The sequence below is a fragment of the Grammomys surdaster genome, unplaced genomic scaffold, assembly GCF_004785775.1.
Source record: "Grammomys surdaster isolate TR1022 unplaced genomic scaffold, NIH_TR_1.0 240, whole genome shotgun sequence".
Lineage (NCBI taxonomy): Eukaryota > Metazoa > Chordata > Mammalia > Rodentia > Muridae > Grammomys > Grammomys surdaster.
Genome location: NW_021604685.1, coordinates 1423837 through 1445432, shown reverse-complemented (window position 1 = coordinate 1445432; position 21596 = coordinate 1423837). Strand labels below are relative to the sequence as shown.

Below are 21596 nucleotides of genomic sequence, written 5' to 3'. Positions count from 1 at the left end.
AACCTAAGGCATATAAGTTAGTAAAACTATTCCATTTATTTCAAACTCTTATTTGGGTATTAGCGGCAGTCATCCATGTGCACTTTGGTTAAGAGCCTCTTCTTTATCTCTAAGTGTACAGAGTGATTGCTCACTGAGAAGGCATATTATTTCTATAACAGGATAACAAGTAATTAATATGCTCCTCCACATCTAAGTTCCCTAGATTTCCAGAAACTTTCCAGAGAGCCGCTGACCATGAACGAACAAAATGCATTACTCTGGTCTTTGTTTTCATTTCTGGCCTCTGACCTGCAGCATTTCATGGCAAACGGAAACCAACACTATGGGTTGCTAACTAAATACACAAGTTGCTAGGCAACCTCATAATTTGAAATCGAGTTGGCAAGAAAGACAAAGAATAGTATAGCTTTCCATGATAAAGGAGAAGAGATTGTTTTTGGAGTCAAATAGATGAAAATCTGAGTCTCCATTCAATTTTCAGCTGAGTCACCCTAATCTTCACTTGAATGAACCAAGGCAAATCCTATATAACTGGGAATTAGAATTCTTTGATAATGTGTAAGATCACTATGTGTTTCTTTTATTACCTTGTTTTCTATTTTGTTTCCTTTTATGATCTTTTTTTTAACCCACAGACTGTCCTATATTAGGCCATCACTTTACCACTGAGCTATATCCCCATCCCATTGCTATTATCATTACTCTCCATGATGCTCCTTCTGTTCTCCATTTGCCATGTGGAAACTATAGTGAGAATGGACTATCTTACCTCATTCCTATTTTCTTGTCTGTACTTCCTGATCAAAATTTCAGAGAGATCTAAACATGCTGGCAACAAAGGAATGTTGCTGTAAGGTACAGGAAGAAATGATTCTGTTTTATAAAGAAGTTTATAAACTGCGAACATACCTCTTATATCCCTATAGCCACTCCTACCCACAAAATCACCATGTATGCTCCTACCTGTGTTTGTTCAGTGTACAGGAATGGGTCTTGTTTCAGTACCTTCTCTGGCTATAGAACTTGTCTTTTAGGATGCTACCATTCTGACATGGATGTAAGCTTTGCGATAGCACACATATCTCCAGGATCCAAGAGGGCTATATAAATCTAAAATATACCTCCACAGACCCCTGAAATTCTTTGGTTTAAAATGTAACCCCACATTCAAGTAGCCACAGGAATCATCAAAATCACCAAATTCAGTATTCCAACCTTTTAATAAGTACTTTAATGAATATGATTTGCTATTTCAAACATAGAGAAGACACTCAAAATTTTCTTCAGTACCACTGTGTAAAAACATGAAGGACTGTTTTACAGGTGCTTCTGGTTCCAGAGGTTGTAGGTACTCATGACTACCACAGTCCATTCATTCATTTCTCCTATTGTCAAAGACAATTAAGGTAAAATTTGGAATCCTACTACCCACCCTACCTCTCATTTTGCATCATGCTTATGTTCTTTGTCCTTTAATTATGGGTTACCTTCGCAGCTCATCATTTGGGCTCAATTAAAAGTGTACTTGTCTATCTAGGTCCCAGAATTAGAAACCTAATTTGATAACTTTTTCTTGGCATCTATTCTGTGAGAATGATTATATTCTAGGAATTTCCATACTTTGCAGTACTGAAGGGTGACATATCCTAGCTGCTGAAATTTGTATACAAAGGAACTTACCTAATTCTCAAGTTGTATGGAAATTAAAGGAAAAGAAACAGCATATGAATTCCATGTAAATAAATAAGGAAATGCCCAGAAAATTATGATTCCATTCTCTGCCTCTCCACCACCCCTAACCCCTTGACAAAAGAGTTTTCCTCTAGTACACAGCTTTCTGGGAACATGGGATCCATCCCAGATGTGTTTCCTGAAGATCTCTTTAGGTTTTAGCTATTACTGCTTGAGAGAGAGAAGCTTGAAGCTATCATCAAGAATGGACCTCCTGTTGCGCCGAAGCTTTCTTTGTCGATGCTGGTACCAGACTACACCACCAAGAACCAAAGCAATGATCAACAGAACCACACATATGGCAATCAAGACAGAAGACAGAATCTCAACATCCTTTATGGGAATGTTCATGCCCAGCATCTTCACATTGCCTCCTCCAATGTCCTTTAGAGTCACTGCTGAAATAGAGGAAGAGAAAAAGGATACCTATACATGAGGTTACCTTTTACAAAAATCTCCTAGAAAAACAAGTCAAGTCCGTGAAAATAGGGCAGAAAACCTGTCTTGACTCTTCAAAATACCAGCTGATTAAGATAGATTTCAAATTCATAATCAGACAATTATAATTTCACAGATGGAAGCATTCCTTGACAATCAGTCATGTACCTATTCTGTTTGCTCATGGGAAGACCTAAGCGTTACTGAAGAATACTTAAAATCTTGTGCTATAGAAAAAATAAATAAAAATAATAAAAATTAGACTTGATTTTCATGAACTGGGGAGGGGTAGAACTGGGAGAAATAAGTGAAAGCTTGGGAGAAAACATTGAGTCAATACAGCTTATCAATGCTCATTTTGATCATTAGACTGTGACAGCTTGCCACCATGCTGTCTGGAATCCCACCTCTGCAGATCATGTTAATACTAATTTCATATTGATTTTCCCTGATGATTGTGATAATTTCTGTCATGTAAACATTCCATTGTTTTCAAATGATGTACAGGGCTAGTACAGAACTTGAAGTCATACATTCCAACCCTCTCAGTCAGGCTCTAAACTACCTTTCTTGTCTTGTCTGCTATTATTCAACCACAGAAACTCGATCTTTATTTCACACAAATGATGGTACATATAAAGGCTGTCTTTGTTCGTGCTTCTTACTTTGCCTGAATAAGTTCCTCCTTTTTCTCACCTTTCTAGCACCAAGTGCAATTCATTTGTATGATTGATAATGCCTTCCTGTAGGTTTTCAAATTGCCTGTATTCTTTCTGAACCTATAGTTTATTTAATCTGTGACTTGGGGCTAAGTACCCAAATCTCTAATGAATCTTCGTTTACTCTTTTTTGTAAAATGAAAATGACAAACAAAGGAGATTATTACCAAGTTTAAGTGAACTAATAATATGCATGAAGTATTTAGCATGGCACCTGGTAAATAGCAAATATACAATAATTATAAGATAGTGTCACTGTTTACTATCTTTACTATTACTATTATAAGATAGTATCGCTGTTTACCCTTTCCGTGCATAGCATTACAATTACTGTTTTGGTGACTCATTCCATTTTTAGGCACTGGAAAGTAGCAATTATGTTTTATTTGGTTTTTGTACCCCTGGTAATTGACACTTGTTTGATGAATGCATTGGATGAATAAATGTTTTCACAGAACTGGAAAAAGCTGCAAAGTAATGAGTTCAAATAGAAACTGCAAAGCATTCTGGTTCTGAGTTTACATTCTGGCATTTGTTTCTTTTGTGACCCTGAAGAAACTTTGAATTTAGAAAATTAGTGAGTTTTATTAAATCAACACTTTTGACAGTTTTTCTTCAGTGAGAGTTTATGAACAATGCACACATAATATGCATAGATGTGCAAACAAATATGAATGGAATATCTGACACATACACACATATTTAATAACTGATATACTGATGTATTATATATATATATATACATATATTTATAACAACATACACACACACACGTATATATGACATTAGGTTATTTGAGTTGAAGAAAATGTAATCTAAGCACTGTCCTTTCAAACTTACCTTACCTCTCTCTAACCTCTCCAGAATATATCCCAGTCCATGGTTAACAATTTAGGAGAAATTTAAGTATATCATTGGGACTTTACTAATGAGAAGTTAGTTTTCAGTAGCACTGAAAACCTCCAGAGTTAAGTGATATTCTTTAGTATCCATTTTACATGTGTTTGTTTTTTTTTCCCACTTTAGGACACAGCCTCACTTTGAGTATAGGCTTGCCCTGAACCTATAGTTCTCCTGCTCCACTTCTCAAGTGCAGGGATAGCACGCCTGTGTCTAATAGTCCTTGTACCTCACACAATTTTATGAATATTTCTTAGTAAAAGGCACAAATGGAGCAAAGAATAAAATCATAATTTTGACCTAGGCATTATAGGAAAAGCATCTTTATTTTCTCAAAGAGAAAAAATATGAATGGCTCCCAAGTTTAAATTGCTTGGTATTCCATAAATACAAGCAGAAAGGAATAGAAGCAGTTGTTGAAGGATGTCTGGTATTTGATCTAGTCTCAAATTGTGAGTATAGAAATTCTTGTTTATGCTATAACTCTTTCAAGTTTAACCCAACAGAATTTGGATTTTTCATCTCCCTCATAAAATAGTTTGTGAGCTATGAATACAGTTTTGTAACTTATGATGTGGTTGTTTTCCCAAATTTCAAACTTTATATGGAAGATATGAGATGAACAACCATATTGAGGGTACATACTTCATTTGCTTCTGACATCTTACAGAAAACTTAAGGTGTTATACTATGGTATCCAAGTTTAGTCATGCTAGAAGTATCAAATATTACATACACAGACACACACACAGAGAGACACACACACATACATTCTCTGTTTCTCTCTGTGTCTTTCTCTGTGTATCTCTCTCTCTATCTCTCTCTGCCTCTCTCTCTGCCTCTCTCTCTCTCTCTCTCTCTCTCTCTCTCTCTCTCTCTCTCTCTCTCTCTCCAACTTCCCAGTATATATATCACCTTACATACCTTTTCCAGTCTCTTTAATAATGGTGGTCATAGTACTGAAATGTTCTGTGGAAAAAGGAAGAAGGTTGATCCTATTATTCTTTGTATCAACCTATAGAATTTGTATGGGATATTTACATTACTTGAAGCAATTTCTGTTTTGGAACTTGCTACTTCATTGAGGTCTCTTTGATTGGATTTGAAATCTGCTGTAAGAAAGCAAGAGAACCCATGCCTCACATATTTTAAACCTAATTTTTAAAAACAACAGCAGGGCAGATAGATCATAGGTCCTGTGTGGTAGGGGGCACCAAATACTGTTGTTTAGCAAATTAACATAGCATCAAGCCATCTCCTAAATAGATACATTTATCTTTATAGACATACTCTCAGCCTTAATGAAAGAAGAGTCTCTTTCTTGTGAACAATGTTGAAAGCCAGGGCCTATGGCTGCACATGGTTCTCATCCCTAAACAGGACATTTATACCATCTACTGGAAGGCTTGGGGAACACTGTGGAAGATGTGTCACAAAGAATGCAGGATCTGGAAATATTTTGAGAAAGGCTACAAAATGTCATTTTGTGCAAGACAAAGTCACTGCAATCACAAACTCAGAGCAAGTGTGGAGGCCAATAGTGAGTCTGCATAAAAATGACACTGACAACAGTCAAGCATAGATGGAGGAAGGGCTCAGAGGTCTCTACTCCTCATGGCTGGAATTTGCTACAGATAGATTCAAGGAAAGTGAGGGCCATTGTCTTCAGTTAAGTACCCACTGATGATCTCACCAGGCTCCAACAAATAGTTCCAATCCAATGGTCATACAGACAGCTCTGATTAAACTGAATGTCACAAAACCAGCCTAAAGTCATGAAAATGAGAAAGGAACTGATTGCAGGTGGGTGGTAGGGAAAGACGTAGATAATGGGGAGAGAATAATCAGAATATATTAATAAACATGCATGACACAGTCAGATAAGAGATTTAATCAGTAAGAATCGATATTAAAATGTTAATTTGATTTTGAGTGATCACAGGAAATGAGGACAAGTCCATAGACCTAGGAAGCCAAAATATGTTAGCCCTCCCCTCTGCCTTTATTTCTATGATTCTTGTCACTTTCTCTATCCCCGTTTTATTTAATATTATACTGTTTCTCTTCCATCATTTCTCAATTTCCCTTCAGAAAGCCCCTGTTCTCTGCTAAATATACTTCTCTACATATTCAGTCCTATATCAAAATAATTCTTCCTTTCGTTTTGCAATGGGGGTTAGCTCTTTTCTGAGGTATTTGCTATTCAATATTGTTTCTTGCATTTCAGTAAAGATTGTTTTAACTTCTAGATAAAACTAACTAGATAGGAAAACCGAAAGCATTTCTTGTTACTCTTAGATATGATCATCCACGTAAGTCTTTAGTTATTAGTACAGTCTTTGTCAATTTCCATCGTTGAACTTCTTTATTCTAATCACTTGCACATACACTGCAGTTTTGGCAGTCATGATCAATAATGGTTATATTAGATTGGTGATCCAGACCTGTATCACATCAGTAACCCAAAATCTAATTTTAATGCTTATTATTTTGCTAGCAGCTCTCTTACACTGGAAGAACAATGCAAGTGGTACTTGCCTCCTAGTAAGGAAGGGAGTGAGAACATGTTTCTCATGGCTAGTACGCAAATTAAACGCTGTAAGGAAGGGTAAGGTCACATCTGGGTAGCCTTTGTCACCTGCAGCACTCCAACTTTTTCCTCGGTATAATCTTCTCTAGGAGTTTACTATTGAGGTGTCTGGGTATCTCAGACATGTTCTACTAGAATTGGCTGACTTGTAAATATTTGGGTTTTTTATTTTTATGTACTTATTTTATTTTTAATTTGGGAGTGTGTGTTTGAATCTATGCTCACATGTGTTTGTGTATGTATGTGTGCTCATGCCCATGAATTCAAAGGCTAGAGGAGGATACTGGATGTTTCCTTTAGTGCTTTCAAACTTTGTTTCCTTGACAGAGTATCCCACTGAACGCAGAACTTGCTGTTTGATTTAACTGGCTGGCCAGTGAGCTCCTGAAATCTCCCTGTCTTCACCCTGCAGCAACACTGCAGATCTTGGGTTACAGGGCTTATGGTCATACTGTTTCTATTAAATGGCTGCAAACTTAAGTTCTCCTGCTTGCTTGCAAGCACTGATGCTGAATCAACCATCTTTCCAGCCCCACACATTTGTCTTTTTGAAAATGACTACATCAAAGAAAGATTCAGTAGCAACTTCCTTGAAATAACTTTAAATGGTGAATTTGTAAATAAATTATATTTTTGTCAAATCATGGTAAAACTACACAAGCAAAAAGTTCCCCCCTCCCAGTTTCAGGCTATGCCACCCGATGTGAGCTTATCAAGGGAGGATGAGAAATGCAGCTTAGGGAAATGCCTAAGGAGCATTGCTTTATGATAAAATCTGGCTCTTTTGGACAAGCAGAGGAAGTTCAAGTCACTCCTTCCTATCACCTGGTTTCGTTAGAAAATGATGCACGTAGGGGATTTGGATCTTACCTTCATGAGACAAGACAGTAAAGATGGTCTCCATGCCAGCATGAACATGGTCAGTCACGTGGCAGTGCATCAGCCATGCCCCAGGGTTGCTGGCGACCATCTCCACAACTTCAAATGTTCCTGGGAAGAGATCCACCACATCTGCCCTGTAACTGTGCCCATTCTGAAAGAAAGATGGGGATGTAGAGAAGAACTGAAAATTATAGGAACCAATGTACAGCTTATAGGAAATAAAACTCTATGATGTCAAAAATTAGGTTAAGACAAAATGTCTGTACCAAAGAGAAACTCTCCTTTCATTTATCTCTTCTAGAATTGAATCATGCAAACTAAAACAGCAGACCTCTCTTCTCCTACTTTTTCATAACATGTCACACATGAAAGATGTTATCAGTTCTTTTAGATGATTCAAACCTACTTTCTCTGAACTTTTCCATAGAATTTCATACTCCTTAACTATTATCTTATTCATTGCCATTACCTTCTGCAATGGCTCTTAAGGCATTCTTTCAATTATCCCAGAGGGGCTAAATCATCTTTTCAGCTCACCTGATAGAGGAAACTCTCTGCATGAAAGTGTACAGTGTGAATGTCAGTATCTTGGCCCATGGCTAGCATGTACCAGGCTACTCGTTCTCCTTGGTACACCGTAAGACCCCTGAGGTTAGCATAGAGTTTCCCATTGATGGCTGTAAAAGAAGAAAATGTCTCACATCTTTTCTTTTATTTAAACTTTTCTATTGCCCTAGGTTTTCTATTGCCCTATCATTTCTGATGACAGCAATAGGCTACTATGGCTACATATCTCTCTTCAATGTATCTTCCACAGTAATGATATCAGAGTTCTCGCTCTCTCTCCCCCCTCTCCCCCCTCAGCAATTATTTGAACCATGTTATTCTGAAGTTAAAAAAAATTATAATGACAACAAACAACAAGCCCATTGCTCTACAGGTCAGGCAATAAGTTCATTTAAAATACACCTCCACACCACCTTCCCAAATTCACCTCTTACTACCAGCAGCTATTCCAATTAGTGTGATTTTTTTTCTTTCACCATCATCCATACAGTCTATTCACATTATTTGTATCTTTAGGCTTCTGAGTGTCCCTCCCATAAATAATGCTTCCTTATTATTTCTCTTTAAAACTTCACCTGTCTCATGAAAACTTTGCTGATTTCCTAAGCTCCTCTATGTAACCTCAATTTCTCATATCACTTTCCCCCTTTGAACTCCTCCAATACTCCTCAGCATGATTCATTAGAACTCTCCAAAATCTGTCTTCCAGGTTTATTTATCTTTTAAGGTGTGAAAGCTTATGTTGCCATCTTACCTTAGGTTACTAATAAGCAGGAAATAAATTTATATAATACAATGCTGTAGCTTCCCCGCACATTTGCGGAACCACACGCAGATAACTCAGACTACAAAATGCATTGCTTAATTAACACATTCTCTTCCAAAGTCACATCCTATGGGGACTTTGAAAGACACTGAACTATTCATTGTTACAGTAACTCATATTGTCATATTAGTAAGATTTTACCCCAAACAATTTCCTCCCACAGCTCATTTCTCACAGGTAGAAGATGATTTCTACTCTACTCTTCAAGGGAGAAAAGAATGGAAGCTCCAGTGTTTCTGTATGTCTACCAACATCAAATTGCAGATTTGGTTTGTAAAAAATGGCTGAAATTGTTCAGCTCAGCCACTTCTAGATATTTTATCTCTTTGATCACATAAAAGGGTGCAAATTGGTTCACTAATTGGTTCTGGATAAGATTCTGCCTCTTTTAATGTGGAGAAATTTTGTTGTCTAATGATGTCAATGACAATTTAAAAAAACAAACTTATCCATTGCAAGGAAAGTATCAGCAATCATATTTAGTTACAGAATGAAATTAAGTTTTCCAATTAGCATTCTCAGTAATAAGGCTCATATTTTACCTTAACCATTTATTTTTCTCAGTTGGTTCAGAAATGTAAAGGAGGAGGTAGAATATTGTTTACTTGTCCCCTCGGACTACATTTTTCTTTGTGCTAATGCTGAGAAAATGTTCAAATATAGCTACCATCTAACTAGCTAGAGTGATATCTAAAGTTTGGCCAAATGGACACCCAAGTAGATGAATGTGAGCATTGGCTAAATCCTGAATGGGGAGGACCTAACTGTGCCCTCATTTCCTTTGTTCTAGCTCATTTATTTCCTTGATTTGACGGAACCTAAAAAAAGTTCACTTTGTAAAGTTGTGAATCATCTGTTCTGGTGTGAATCACTCATCTTTCCATCAAGGAGAAATAGATAAAACCCTATAGGACAATGGGATACTACTTTTGAGTTCCATTAGCGTCATTATCAAAGCTGAACCTCACTCTCAGATCAAAGAAATCTTGGGCAAGAAGTGCTGGGGAGAGGTTACTTCCTACATTCCACTGCACTTAAGCTCTCCCTCTTACTTGAGACTTCCTCTTTTTTTGTGGAAAGCTACCAGATGTCTAGAGCCAAGGAGGCTTTGATGATGCAATTCTCTGACCCCAAAGCCATTCAAAACTCAAAAGTTCTTTATTGCATGTAATATAAGCTCAGTGTGCTATTCTCTGCAGCTGTCTTCTCCAACTACTTCATGTAAATTTAAATTTCTCTCTAAAAGTGGTAAAAAATGACAAGTTGCCATTCATTTGTCTGTATTGGCAAAACAGATCCAGAATTTAATCTGGTGGTTAAATAACATGCTTTTGAGAGAAAAAACAAACCCAGAATTTTGAAACAGAAGGGCACTTACCAGGTGGCTAGTTATATAGAGAGAGGGTTATAAATATTCATCTTCCCTTATCTAGTAATGTTAAAATGTGTGTGAGTGTGTGTGTGTGTGTGTGTGTGTGTGTGTGTGTGTGTGATAACTTTAAAGAGTTAGCTTCCTTCTTTCTGTGCACCTCATCTTATCTGGACCATGTATCTATTTGCAAATATATGCATATATATTTGAAAATATATGTCATTTTCTAAATAATTTCCATTCAACTGTCCAACGTTCTCATCTTTTCCAGAATTATGCACCCATAGAGATGAACTTAGCAGATCATCTCATGAAACCAGTGAGAACTACTTTGAAATAAGAGTAGCTTCTTTTCTACAGACCATGCATTTTATTGCTCTCCAGGAAAGTTGCATCCTGCAAGTTAACATCAGTTGCATCTTGGGGTCCATATATTGCAATATTCTCCTTCAGATACCAAGATTGGTTCTCATCAAAGATCAAAAACAACAAGGCAAATTCTCGGTCCATATCATTCCGGCCTCCATTGGGTTCCAAGATACCATTTCGGCAGATGACTAAGGGTCCCACCAGGCCACTATACATGTCCTAAGGAAACGAGAAAGGCAAAAGAAAGAAAGATTTGAGATTATTCCTGGATGATAGTATTCTATAGGGAGTTGGGCCACAAATAAGCAAACTATAAGCCCTTTAGCACTTCTTCATAAATGCCTTAACTCCTAAGTATCTTATTCTGATAACCGAATTCATTCTAACCAAGGCATAGTTGAGAAGTGGTATTATGCTTTAGCTAGATTGAATTATTCATTCATTATTAACTACACGATACCTTTTTAATTAGTTTCCTATGCCTGCAATGTCCTCCTTTCAACATACTCCAGAATGTTCTTATTTAGATTTCAAAGTTCAGATTACAGGTAGCTTCCATTCTGATACCCTTTCTACTTCTCATTTGCTCAACTAGACCATACACTTTAAAAATAGGTAAGATATTTTACATTTGAATCATCCATAACACCAAGAAAAATACCCATAATAGAGTAGGCACAATATATTGCTGATGACGTGTGATTAACTAGCTACACAGACAAAATTTGTTTTCCATATTAAGAGACAGAAGCAGCATGACTTTATTCTAGTTATTCCAAGGATACTCTAGAGTCGAATTTATGACTAGACCCTTAATTTCCTGTCAACTATCCCATTCTTGAAAATATGGGTACATACTGCTTTACAAGATCCAGAAAGATAAGACGAGAAAGAAAAATCCTCATGCCAAGTATGTGGTGTGATCCATTATCTCTATCCCTCTTCCTGACTATTAAAATAGGGCAAGCATTTGAGTAAATTTCCTCAAACTCCAGGTATTACAGAGCTGTTTGTTTTTAACCACATCTTTGGTAGTTGTTGTTTTGCCAGGTAATTTACCCAATTCTGAGATCTTTCTTTCAATATTCTTTTTTTCTTTACCTTGATGGGATCCACTGCAGAATAATAAATCCAGGAAACACAAGCAGAGTCACTAGGACCAGGACCAGATCTTTCTGGGATGTTCCACTGGTAAGTAAGTACTTCACCTAAGGATAGTAAGGAATGTCTCATTGGACTAAGTAAGTCATTTCTCTCAATTTCTAGATCTTTCTTCAAGGCTACAGTAGGTGAGTCTCAGTACCCACCCTTAAGATCCTTTTCTATCACTTATACCTGACTCCATTTTATTTTTGCTACATGTTTTTCTTCCTTCTTGGAAAAAAAAACCCTCAATCTCCACTCCCCAAAGCTTAGGCCTAATCCCATGGTAATGTAGTCCTGCTGCTAGTTTTAGTAGCTATAATGTTATATCATTTTTTGTGCTTGTCTTGATTTCCTGCTGCTGCCTCCTAATGAAACTGTTTTCATAAGCTCCACAGTCATCTCTCCCCTTCGATTCAATACTCTATGAAAGATTTTAGTCGCATATTATGATCTATGTCTTGAAAAATCTTAAATGCTTCAAGTCAGACCTCTATTGTTACTAAGTTCTCATCTCAAAATTTTAATTAAACATTAGGTATTATTTTAATATTGTCCTAATAGGAGATAAAAATGGAAACTTTCTATTGGGGTTATAGTTCAGTGGTAGAACATCTTGATGTGTATGACACCCTAGTTTCAATCTTCAGGACCAAGCATAACCTAAAATGGTGTTAAATTTAATTCTCATCTTTGAAAAAGTAATACATTAAAAAAAATCTGTGCCTCTACTGTTCAGAAATAACACAACCATTTTTCTACTTGTCAAAAATCAAAACCTTAGTTTTCTTTGCCACTTTAACATTCATCTATTCAACACCCAATGAAGTACCAAGTCAAACTGACTCTAGCTCTCTACTTAATTTGTAAGTTCGTTTTAAATGTATGTGTATATCTACATGAGTGCTGGTGGCCATTGAGGCAAGAAGGCACCATGATATTTCTTGGAGCAGGACTCAGAGATGTTTTATGAGTTGCCTGGTGTGGGTTTTCTGAATCGAACTCACATCCTTGGGGACAGCAGCATTTGCTCTTAACCATTGACTCATATCTCTCACCCTTCTACAATATGTTACTAGTTCATAGTTCTCTCTGTCCTTTGAAGAGCAACTACCTCTATCCTAGTTTAGACTGTTGTTTACCCACTTAAACTGTTAATAAACAGGTCTGGTCTGTAATGAACTTAAATGAATCATGCTCTCCTAAAGGAAGGAGGGAGGCCCTTTAAAACTCAGGGAGCAAACAAAACTTGTAAGGCTCAGAAACTGAACAAATTTCACAAGTCTTGGGAAACTCCTGGATACTTCCAACATTCACAAGGAGCTTCTGTGGGAGGTTATATAAACAGTAACAACTGCTAAGAATGAAGGAGTAATGCAGGAAGCTCCAGGAATGCAAATTTGGTGAGATATCGCCTATGTTAGGGTGAGGTTTTTGATGGTTCTACTGCATTTGGATTATCCATGTTGCCATATGTAACCCCTGAACCATTACTGCTGCTGTAAATACCCCAATAAACTTACTACTTGGAGAAAGTACATTTGGATGGAGTGGTTAGCTTGAGCAATTGTCACTGCTCTATCTGTGGTGAATGGATCTCTGTTCATATCTCCACCGGAAAAGTGACCTGCCTCTAACCTAGCCTTTTCCAACCAACTTCCGATTATTCCCATATTGACCTTCTATAGCAACTTATTGAGATATGACTTACACCCCATACAATTCACTCATGTCTAACTACTTGAATTTAATTATTGTATATTTATAGATAGATAGAATTATTACATTATAGCCCATAAAGATTCAAATAAAATAAATGACAAAGCAATAAGATATTGCACCTCAAAATAATATACTTTTACATAATTCTGTAACTACTACTGTGATCTATTTTAGAACAACTCATTACAATCAATAAATCCCTATACTCTTGTCACACTTTAATCTATTCACCACCTCAATGCAACCATACACTTGTTTTCTATCTTTTTCTGAACATTTCATACAAGTTGAATCATATGTTTTATTGTCTTTCTCTTACTACACTATTTCATTTTTATGACATTTTCATGGTCTATCCATGCTGGCACATCCTCGGTTGCTTTTTATTGCGAAAGTATATGACGTTTTATAGATATATTACATTTTATTCATCAATTCATCATTTGGTAGATACTTGGACATTTCTACTTTGAGAGAAATATGAATAAAATTGACTTTAAGGACTCAGTGATAAAGCACTTTCCTACAATGTATAAAGCCCCTGGTTTAATCCACAGAATCGTAAAAATGCTGCCATTAATTATCATACAGGTTTTTTATGAAGTTACATATTCATTTACCTTGAGTGTACAACTTAGGATGAAATTATTGAATGATACAGTAATGCCAATTTTTAACAATTGGAGGAATTGGCAAACTGATTTCCAAAGCAGTGGACTCATCAAACATCATTATGTAGAGTCTACCTTCTCAATATTCTCATTAAAAAGTAGTTACATTTTTTCTTAATTTTGTTTTGGTAAAGGAGATCTGTTACTTTATTGAAATTCTGATTTATTGTTCTCTCATGTCTAATGATGTTGAGAATTTTCTCTGGCATTTACTGGTATTTTTAAATACTTTTGTGGGAGAAGTATTTATTTAAATCATGTGTTCTTTCTAAATTCTATTTGTTTTTAATACAATAATAAAGACCTCTCACAATTTAATAAAACAAAACAAACCACCCAATTAAAATGAGCGAAACTTTGAATGATTCAAGAAAGATGATACATGACTAAGTAAGAGCCTAATAAATGTTATCATCAGCAGCTATAAAGAAAATGAAAGTCAAAATCAGAAATCACAATGACTTTTTTGTAGCTTAATAGTACAATTTTCCCTAACATGCGCAAGGCCGTGATTTTGGCTCCCCATCACTAAGTAATCACAATATTATATCACTGGCCATATATGATTCAATAACTTCAAGTAATTCTCATGTTCACTAAAGCTGAAAACCACTAAATGATGTATCATCTTGAAATGTACCTCCTCTGGTATTAGAGCAGTAGATGCTCAACAAAGCTGATGAAAGCTGCTGATGAAATACCTTGTGGACTGCAGCTCTTTTTTTAACTTTAAACAAAATTTTATTACACAAAGGTTGTCACATAATTGGATACTTCTCTACTTTTTTACACAATTATTTTCATTCTCAATAGAAAGGCTGCTTCTGGCATCTCATCTGGTGACACAGAGCTATAGTTCTGACAGTAACTGAACAGTAGAAATGCATCAGTGATTTAAGCTGAAAGCAGGACACTGGTACATGTCTCTCATACACAGTATCAGGAATGTACAAATGACTTTATTCAAAACCTCAAAATAAATTATCCGTAGGCATAAACAATGACAGTAGTAAACCATTATATATTGTCAATGGAAACAAGTAACTGATGGTTACAGAGGTCAGCCAGCCAAAGTTATCAGTGAGGAACCTTCCTTGAGCTTCCTGTCACAGTTCATTGATAAGGGCAAAGCACTATTCTAGGAGTTAGAACATGTTACCTAGCATACCCCCTACCATTCCATCCATTGCACCCATTCCAGGGTCCTTCTCTTCTTTTGGAATTTCTGTCACTACAGCTTTGGCTGTAGTTAGCAAGGAGGCCACCCTAGCAGCATCCAGTAAAGCAGTCTTATGATCTTTGTTGACTCAATGATTCCCTTTTCCACCATGTTCACAAAATCTACAAGCATGGCATCATAACCAAGTTCTGAGGAACTCTGCAAAATTGTTTCAACTATCAAAGATCCTTCAATACCTGCATTCTTAGCAATCAACACTGCAGGAATTTTGAGTGCTCTTTTTATAATTTCTTTATGTATTTTGTGATCTTCATTAGCTGGCTTTAATGAATCCAAGGCTGGCATGCACTGAAGTGGAGCGCAGCTCCCTACTAGAACAATGCCTTCCTTAACTGCAGCTCTGGTAGCTTTGAGAGCACCAGTAACTCTTTCTTCTCATTCACTTCAACATCACTTGTCCCTCTAACCTTCAACACAGCTACTCCACCTGAATGTTTAGCAAGTCATTCATTTAGCTTTTCCTTTTTATAATCACTAGTTGTGATGTATAACTCCCCAGTGATTTCTTGCATGCATTTTTCAATTTGGGCTTTGTCACTTTTTCCTTTCAAAAGCATAGCATCATCTTTGGTGACAATGACCTCTCCAATTTTTCTTAAGTCAGGAGCTTTAACATCTTCAAGATTTAGATTCAATCCCTCTTCTCCCAACACTGTAGCACCAGTAGCAACAGCCATATCTGTAAGCTGGCTCTTCTTATTGTCCACAAACTTTGGAGTTTTGACTGCTACAACCAGAAGACCAACTTTTAGTCTGTTTAAAACCAGTGTGTTTACAGTTCCTGCATCAACATATTCAACAATTATGATCAAGGACTTCTGATAAGCGTTGGCAATTTCAAGAGCAGCTACAATAGACTGGACACTTTCTTTTTGCTCAACAGAACATAGGCATCTTAACATTCACATTTTGACCTTTTGATTTGTTAATAAAATACAGGGAAACATATCCTCTATCAAACTTCATGCCTTCAATATAACTTCTAATTCATCACTCAGGGTTTTTCCATCCTTCACTGTGATGACACCCTTTCTTCCAACCTTTTTTTGTTGCATCAGAAATGATGTTTCCAATGTCTTTGTCCCCATTTGCAGAAATTGTAGCAATATGAGCAATTTCTGCAGGGGTTGTCACATATTTAGTTTGTATTTTAAGTTCAGCAATTAGAGCATCAACAGCCAACATATATTTCTCTGGATTTCCACTGGATTAGCCCATTTGATGACATTCTAAAAGCCCTTCTTGGCAATAGACAATGCCAGAACAGTAATAGGGGTAATGCCATCCTCAGCCTCTTCGTTTGTGTCATTGGCAAAATACTGAACAAATTGAGCCAAGATATTTTTGTATTTATCCTTTAAATTAATTTACTTTGCAATAGTTTTGCAACAGTATCCCCATCTTTTGTTAATTTTGAACTTCCTCAACTCTGTTGAATAATCACTGTTCTTTCCTTTGGCTCCATTGTAACAGCTATAACATCTGCTAAAAGGTCTATACCATGAAGCATTAAGGCTTGAGCATCCACACCAAATTTTATATTGTTGGCACAGGCCCCAGTTAGATGAGGATCCAGTGGCCAGAACACTGGTCTCATCTGGCTAAGGACTGTGGGTAATTGAAGCATTTCTGTGAAGCAGTTGTGGGAGCGTTTATGGCAAGGCAAGCCAATGGTGACAAGTGAGAGCATATTGCAGCTTTAAAAAATGTAGTCACAGTCTCAGCTATGTCCCCAGTGCTATTTAATTTTGTAGCTCCATATCCTGTTCTCCTTGGTGAACAACTCAAAACTTTTACCATGCACTTCAAGTCTGACCTGTTCTGTACCTCACTCCCAAAGTCTCATTTTAAGTCAGATAATGGAATTGCTAGATACTTGTATAGCACTTATAACACAGTGAGTTACTGAATCTTCTAAAAGAAACCTCTGTAGATATGAAGTTGAGGTTGATCACAGACAAATGTTAAAATAGCTTTCTAAATGTCACATATCAGACTGAAATTTGAACTTATTAAGCTTAACTCTAGAATTCTGCTCTTACTGTCTAGATTAGTAACTGTTCTTGTCCCTGTGACAAAATATCTAATATAAACAACTTAAAGGAAGAGATGTTTATCTTGAGTCATGGTTTCAGTACATCATGATGGGCAGGGAATAATAGAGCAAGCAGCTCCCAATATAAGCAGTCAGGAAGTAGAGTGGTAATAACTAGACATTTTGTGATTTACTCAGAACTGCAGTACATAGGGTATTGCTGTCTACATACAGATCTTCCTGCCTTAATTTTCTCTGGAAATGTTATCATACACACACACCTAAGGAAGTATTTCACAAATCCCTGCAACCTCTTCAGTTTAATTAAAGTGAGAACCAAAATTAATTTTCACATGACCACTCTGAAGGCTCTCATCTGTAACACTGTCATTACCAATTCTAGTAACATATTTGTATTCACATCTACGATTCCCTCCAGTCTCAGATGGAGAGGTTTTCTTTTTATGACTTAAGATTACTTCTTTCATTAGAGTTCTTAATATCATTTTTTTTTGTGTACTGCCAGATTTAGATTCATCCTCTATCCTGGATCTTTAACTTCTATGCTTATCTATCTCCCCATATATACCACATTCAATTCTCTCCTTGCTTCTGTGGTTCCTTTACAAGTAAGCATTTTATGGTTCTGTCAACATTTACTGTCTCATTTTCCTCATTTCCTTTTCACTACTTCATCCTCTTTGTGTTATTGGTTCAAATGTGTCCCTTCCAAAATGTTATATATTGAAGTCTTCACCCCTATTAGCTCAGAACCTGACCTCATTTAGAAACATGGTCAAATTAGAAAGAAGGAAATCAGTTTTAAATGAGGTTAGTAGGGCAGGTCTGCATTACCCACAATCCTTACAAGAAGGAGAACTTTAAGTACAGAGACACACATAAAAAGAAAATGACCCGAAGGTAGAATGCTTTGGTTGTTTGTTCCTTTGTTTGTTTTTGTCTATTTGATACAAGCTAGAGTTATCTGTGCAAAGGAACATCAGTTGAGAAACTGCTTCCATTAGTATAGGCAAGTCTATAGGGCTTTCTTTTTTTCTTTTCTTTATTTTTTCTGATCAAGGCTCAAAGTTTAATGTGCAGCACTTTGCATATATAGGGGAAGCCCACAGAACTGAGCTTTATTAATTAATGATTAATGAGGGATAGCAAGCTCATTGTGAGTTGCCCCACCTCTGGGCAGGTGGTCCTGTGTTCTATAAGAAAGCAGGCTGAGCAAGCCATGAGGAGCAAGTTAGTAAGCAGCATTCTTCCATTGTCTCTACTTTAGTTGCTGCCTCCAGGTTCTTGACTTTATTGAATTCCTGCCCTGACTTCCTTAGGTGATGAACTGTGATATGGAACTGTAAGCTGAAAGAAACCCTTTCCCCTCCAAGTTGATTTGGCATTGGACTTTATTAAAGCAATAGTAACCTAAAACAGAAATTGGTAACAGGTTCATGTGATATTGCTTTGATGGACCTGACCATGTTATTTGAAGAGGATTGTGGAAGGACTTTGGAACGTTGAGCTAGGAAGACCAATGATTGAGTGATCAAAGCTTAATTGGGCTTGTGGGAGCTTAAATGATAGGAATGCTGAAAGAGATGCAGATGATGGAAGACTGGTTTGTGGAGTTTTAGAAGGAAACAAAGACTCTACCAGGGCTATTTGAAGGATGTTTTGTATTAAGAATCCTTGATTCTGGTCAGCTAGACCTGAAGACTCAGCTGTGATTAACAAGATACTAGCACTACTGAAGTCAAACATTGCTTTACTGAGGCAATTGATGCTGGTTCCCTGTAGCTGAGAAATAAGCTGTGGTTAAGAAGAGACCAGCATCATTTAGGAGAAATCTTCTGGGAATATTTTCTCAGGATCAAAACCCAGAAGATTTGATCCAGGGTGACCATGACTGTATTCATGCTGGCAGCTGAAATTGGTAACATATAAGAGTTAGGTGGTACTGGTTTTGAAGGTCTAAAGCAGTCATGGAGAGCAGCTGAGGGTTGTCAATATGAGATGTCAGGCGAGGCCACTAGTGAAGATTCATCCTCAGTTGCAGTGGAGACCCCAGAATGTTGGGGATACCAGTACTATGGGATGACAACCAAGGATAGCAGCAACTGTGGAGTGGAGCTGGGCTAAATTTATAAGAAAAGCTGATTACGCTGCAAATGGCAGAGCTGGAGCTTTTAGAAGTCTTTAGGGGCCCAAAAGATTGTGATCCTGTCTCAGACATCAATCCCTGAACTGTTCAGAATGTTGTATTTTGGTTCTGTTTTGGTCTGAATGTGACTGTGCCCTTGTTCTTCCCTCTTGGAGTAAGAGAATATGTAACTTATATTTTATTTTATAAGATCCCATAGTTGAGTAATTTTAGGCTTTATCCACTTGGTAGGTAGGTGGTCCTGGATGGTGTAAGAAATCAAAATGAGCAAGCCATGATGAGCAAGCCAGTAAGCAGTGTTCTCTATGGTCTCTGCATCAGTTCTTGCCTCTAGATTGCTTCCCTGATTTTCCTCAGTGAGGGAATATGACCTAAAAGTTCTAAGATCAAACAATCACTTATATTTCCAAATTGCTTTTGCTCATGATCTTTAATACAAAAAAACCTTAAAAAACAAGGAAAATACAGCTATCTACAATCCAAAAGGACTGGGGCCTGAAAAAAACTAAAATAAGCCTTCCTTCACAGCCCTTAAGAAAACAAGTGGTGGCATGTGCCTTAAATCCCAGCACTTGGGAGGCAGAGGTGGGCAGATCTCTGAGATTTTGAGGCTAATGTGATCTACAGAGAGAGTTCCAGGACAGCCAAGGCTACACAAGAAACACTGTCTCAAAAAAAAAACTGAAAAATAAAACAAAACAAAAATGAGGCAATCTTCCAGTTCCTTAATGTAGAGCTCTAGTTTCCAACAACTTAAGACAATAAAATATCTGTTGTTGGCATCATTTGAGGTATTTTCTTGGGCCAACCCTAGAAAATCAGTACAATCCCTTACAACTTCCATATGATAAAAATTAGTAGATAGTTTGGATTCAAGTACATCAAACCTATTGCCCATAGGCTGCATGGTGTCCTGGGATAGCTATGAATGCATACTAGCAGAAAAAAATCATGAAGTTGCAATGTCAAAAGTCTGGAGCTACCTGAGCCCTTTTATGTGTTTTGTCTGACATTGTACTTCAAAGCTTTTAGGCCAAACTACTACAGTAATACATAATGACTCTTAAATAAGGAAGTGTTTCATACCATGATGGAATCTCTACAAACCACCTCAGATTGCAAATATTTCTAATAAAAATTGAGGAAAGCTTTTATTTTTTTAATCCAAACAACAAACAAATCCCCAAAGCATGGCATCTTATGCAAAATTATTCAACACAAAAAACCAAGGCAACATGATTCCTCAAACAAACAAACAAACAAAAACCTGCTAAATCTTTCAGTAATAGTGAATTAGATAAAATCCCAGATAACACAAAAAGATATTAGGTATGTTCAAAGAAATCACAGTGGATACAAACTCCTGAATAAATTCTAAAAGAACAGAGTAAATGAAACAAGAAAGTCACTAATTAATATGAAAGTCTAGTTAATAAATATATAGGTGTACTGAAAAAAACAGAAATACTGGAAATAAAGATAAGTAAAATAAAAAGTATCATAGTAAATAAACCAAAAATATATAAGGGCTTAAGATAAAGAAAGAATACTAGGGGAGAAAGAAAGGCAGAGGAAATAGAAGATCTAAAGAATGATAAAGAAGTAAGAACAATTGACATCTATGGGTCATTATGAAAAGATGGAATCTATTGATCATAGGACTAGAAGGAGAAAAATTCATGCTACAGATTTAGAAAACACTGTCAATACAGCCATTTCACAGACTGCTCCAGCTGTAGGAAAGTATCCAGTCAAAATGAACAGAGAAGTACCTACCTATATCATATTATAGTCAAAACATTATAGATGTGTATGTGTTTTATTATTATAATATATGGAAGACAAAAACAGCAAGTCATATGTAAAGTCAATGTCATCAGAACAACAGATTTATGAAGAAAATTTAAAAGCAACAGGGCTTAGAATAATGTATTTTGAGTTATGAAAGTCAAGAGATACCAATCTAGACTATCATACCCCAAACTAATCTGTCATGACTGGGGAAGAAAGGAAAACTTTTCATGACAGACAAAACAGGATAAAGGAATTCATAACCACTAAACCAGCTCTACAGAAAGAAAGCTTTGAACTCACTGTGCACATTTAGGAGGCTACAGGAAAGAATAAACCACAATAGAATAACCCATAAGAAATTGAGGACTAGAAAACATCCCAAACTATAAAATCAACAAAAAAGAGAGAAAAAAGAGAGACATTAATA

The 21596-nt window shown here is 36.6% G+C and overlaps 1 protein-coding gene and 1 pseudogene across 1 annotated transcript in view; both read right to left on the bottom strand.

The window, feature by feature from the left end:
* Positions 1-1204: 1204 nt before the first annotated feature.
* The window catches only part of Heph (hephaestin), a 79598-nt gene continuing 59206 nt past the window's right edge, over positions 1205-21596 (bottom strand). Inside the window, exons 13-19 of the mRNA XM_028774349.1 lie at positions 15649-16041; positions 11499-11605; positions 10391-10616; positions 7801-7940; positions 7252-7414; positions 4716-4760; positions 1205-2132 (exon numbers count right to left, since the gene is read on the bottom strand). Coding sequence (XP_028630182.1) covers positions 1900-2132; positions 4716-4760; positions 7252-7414; positions 7801-7940; positions 10391-10616; positions 11499-11605; positions 15649-16041 — 1307 coding nt within the window. The 3' untranslated portion in view covers positions 1205-1899. The remainder of the gene's footprint in view (positions 2133-4715; positions 4761-7251; positions 7415-7800; positions 7941-10390; positions 10617-11498; positions 11606-15648; positions 16042-21596) is intronic.
* On the bottom strand, positions 15079-16800 carry LOC114626848 (annotated as a pseudogene).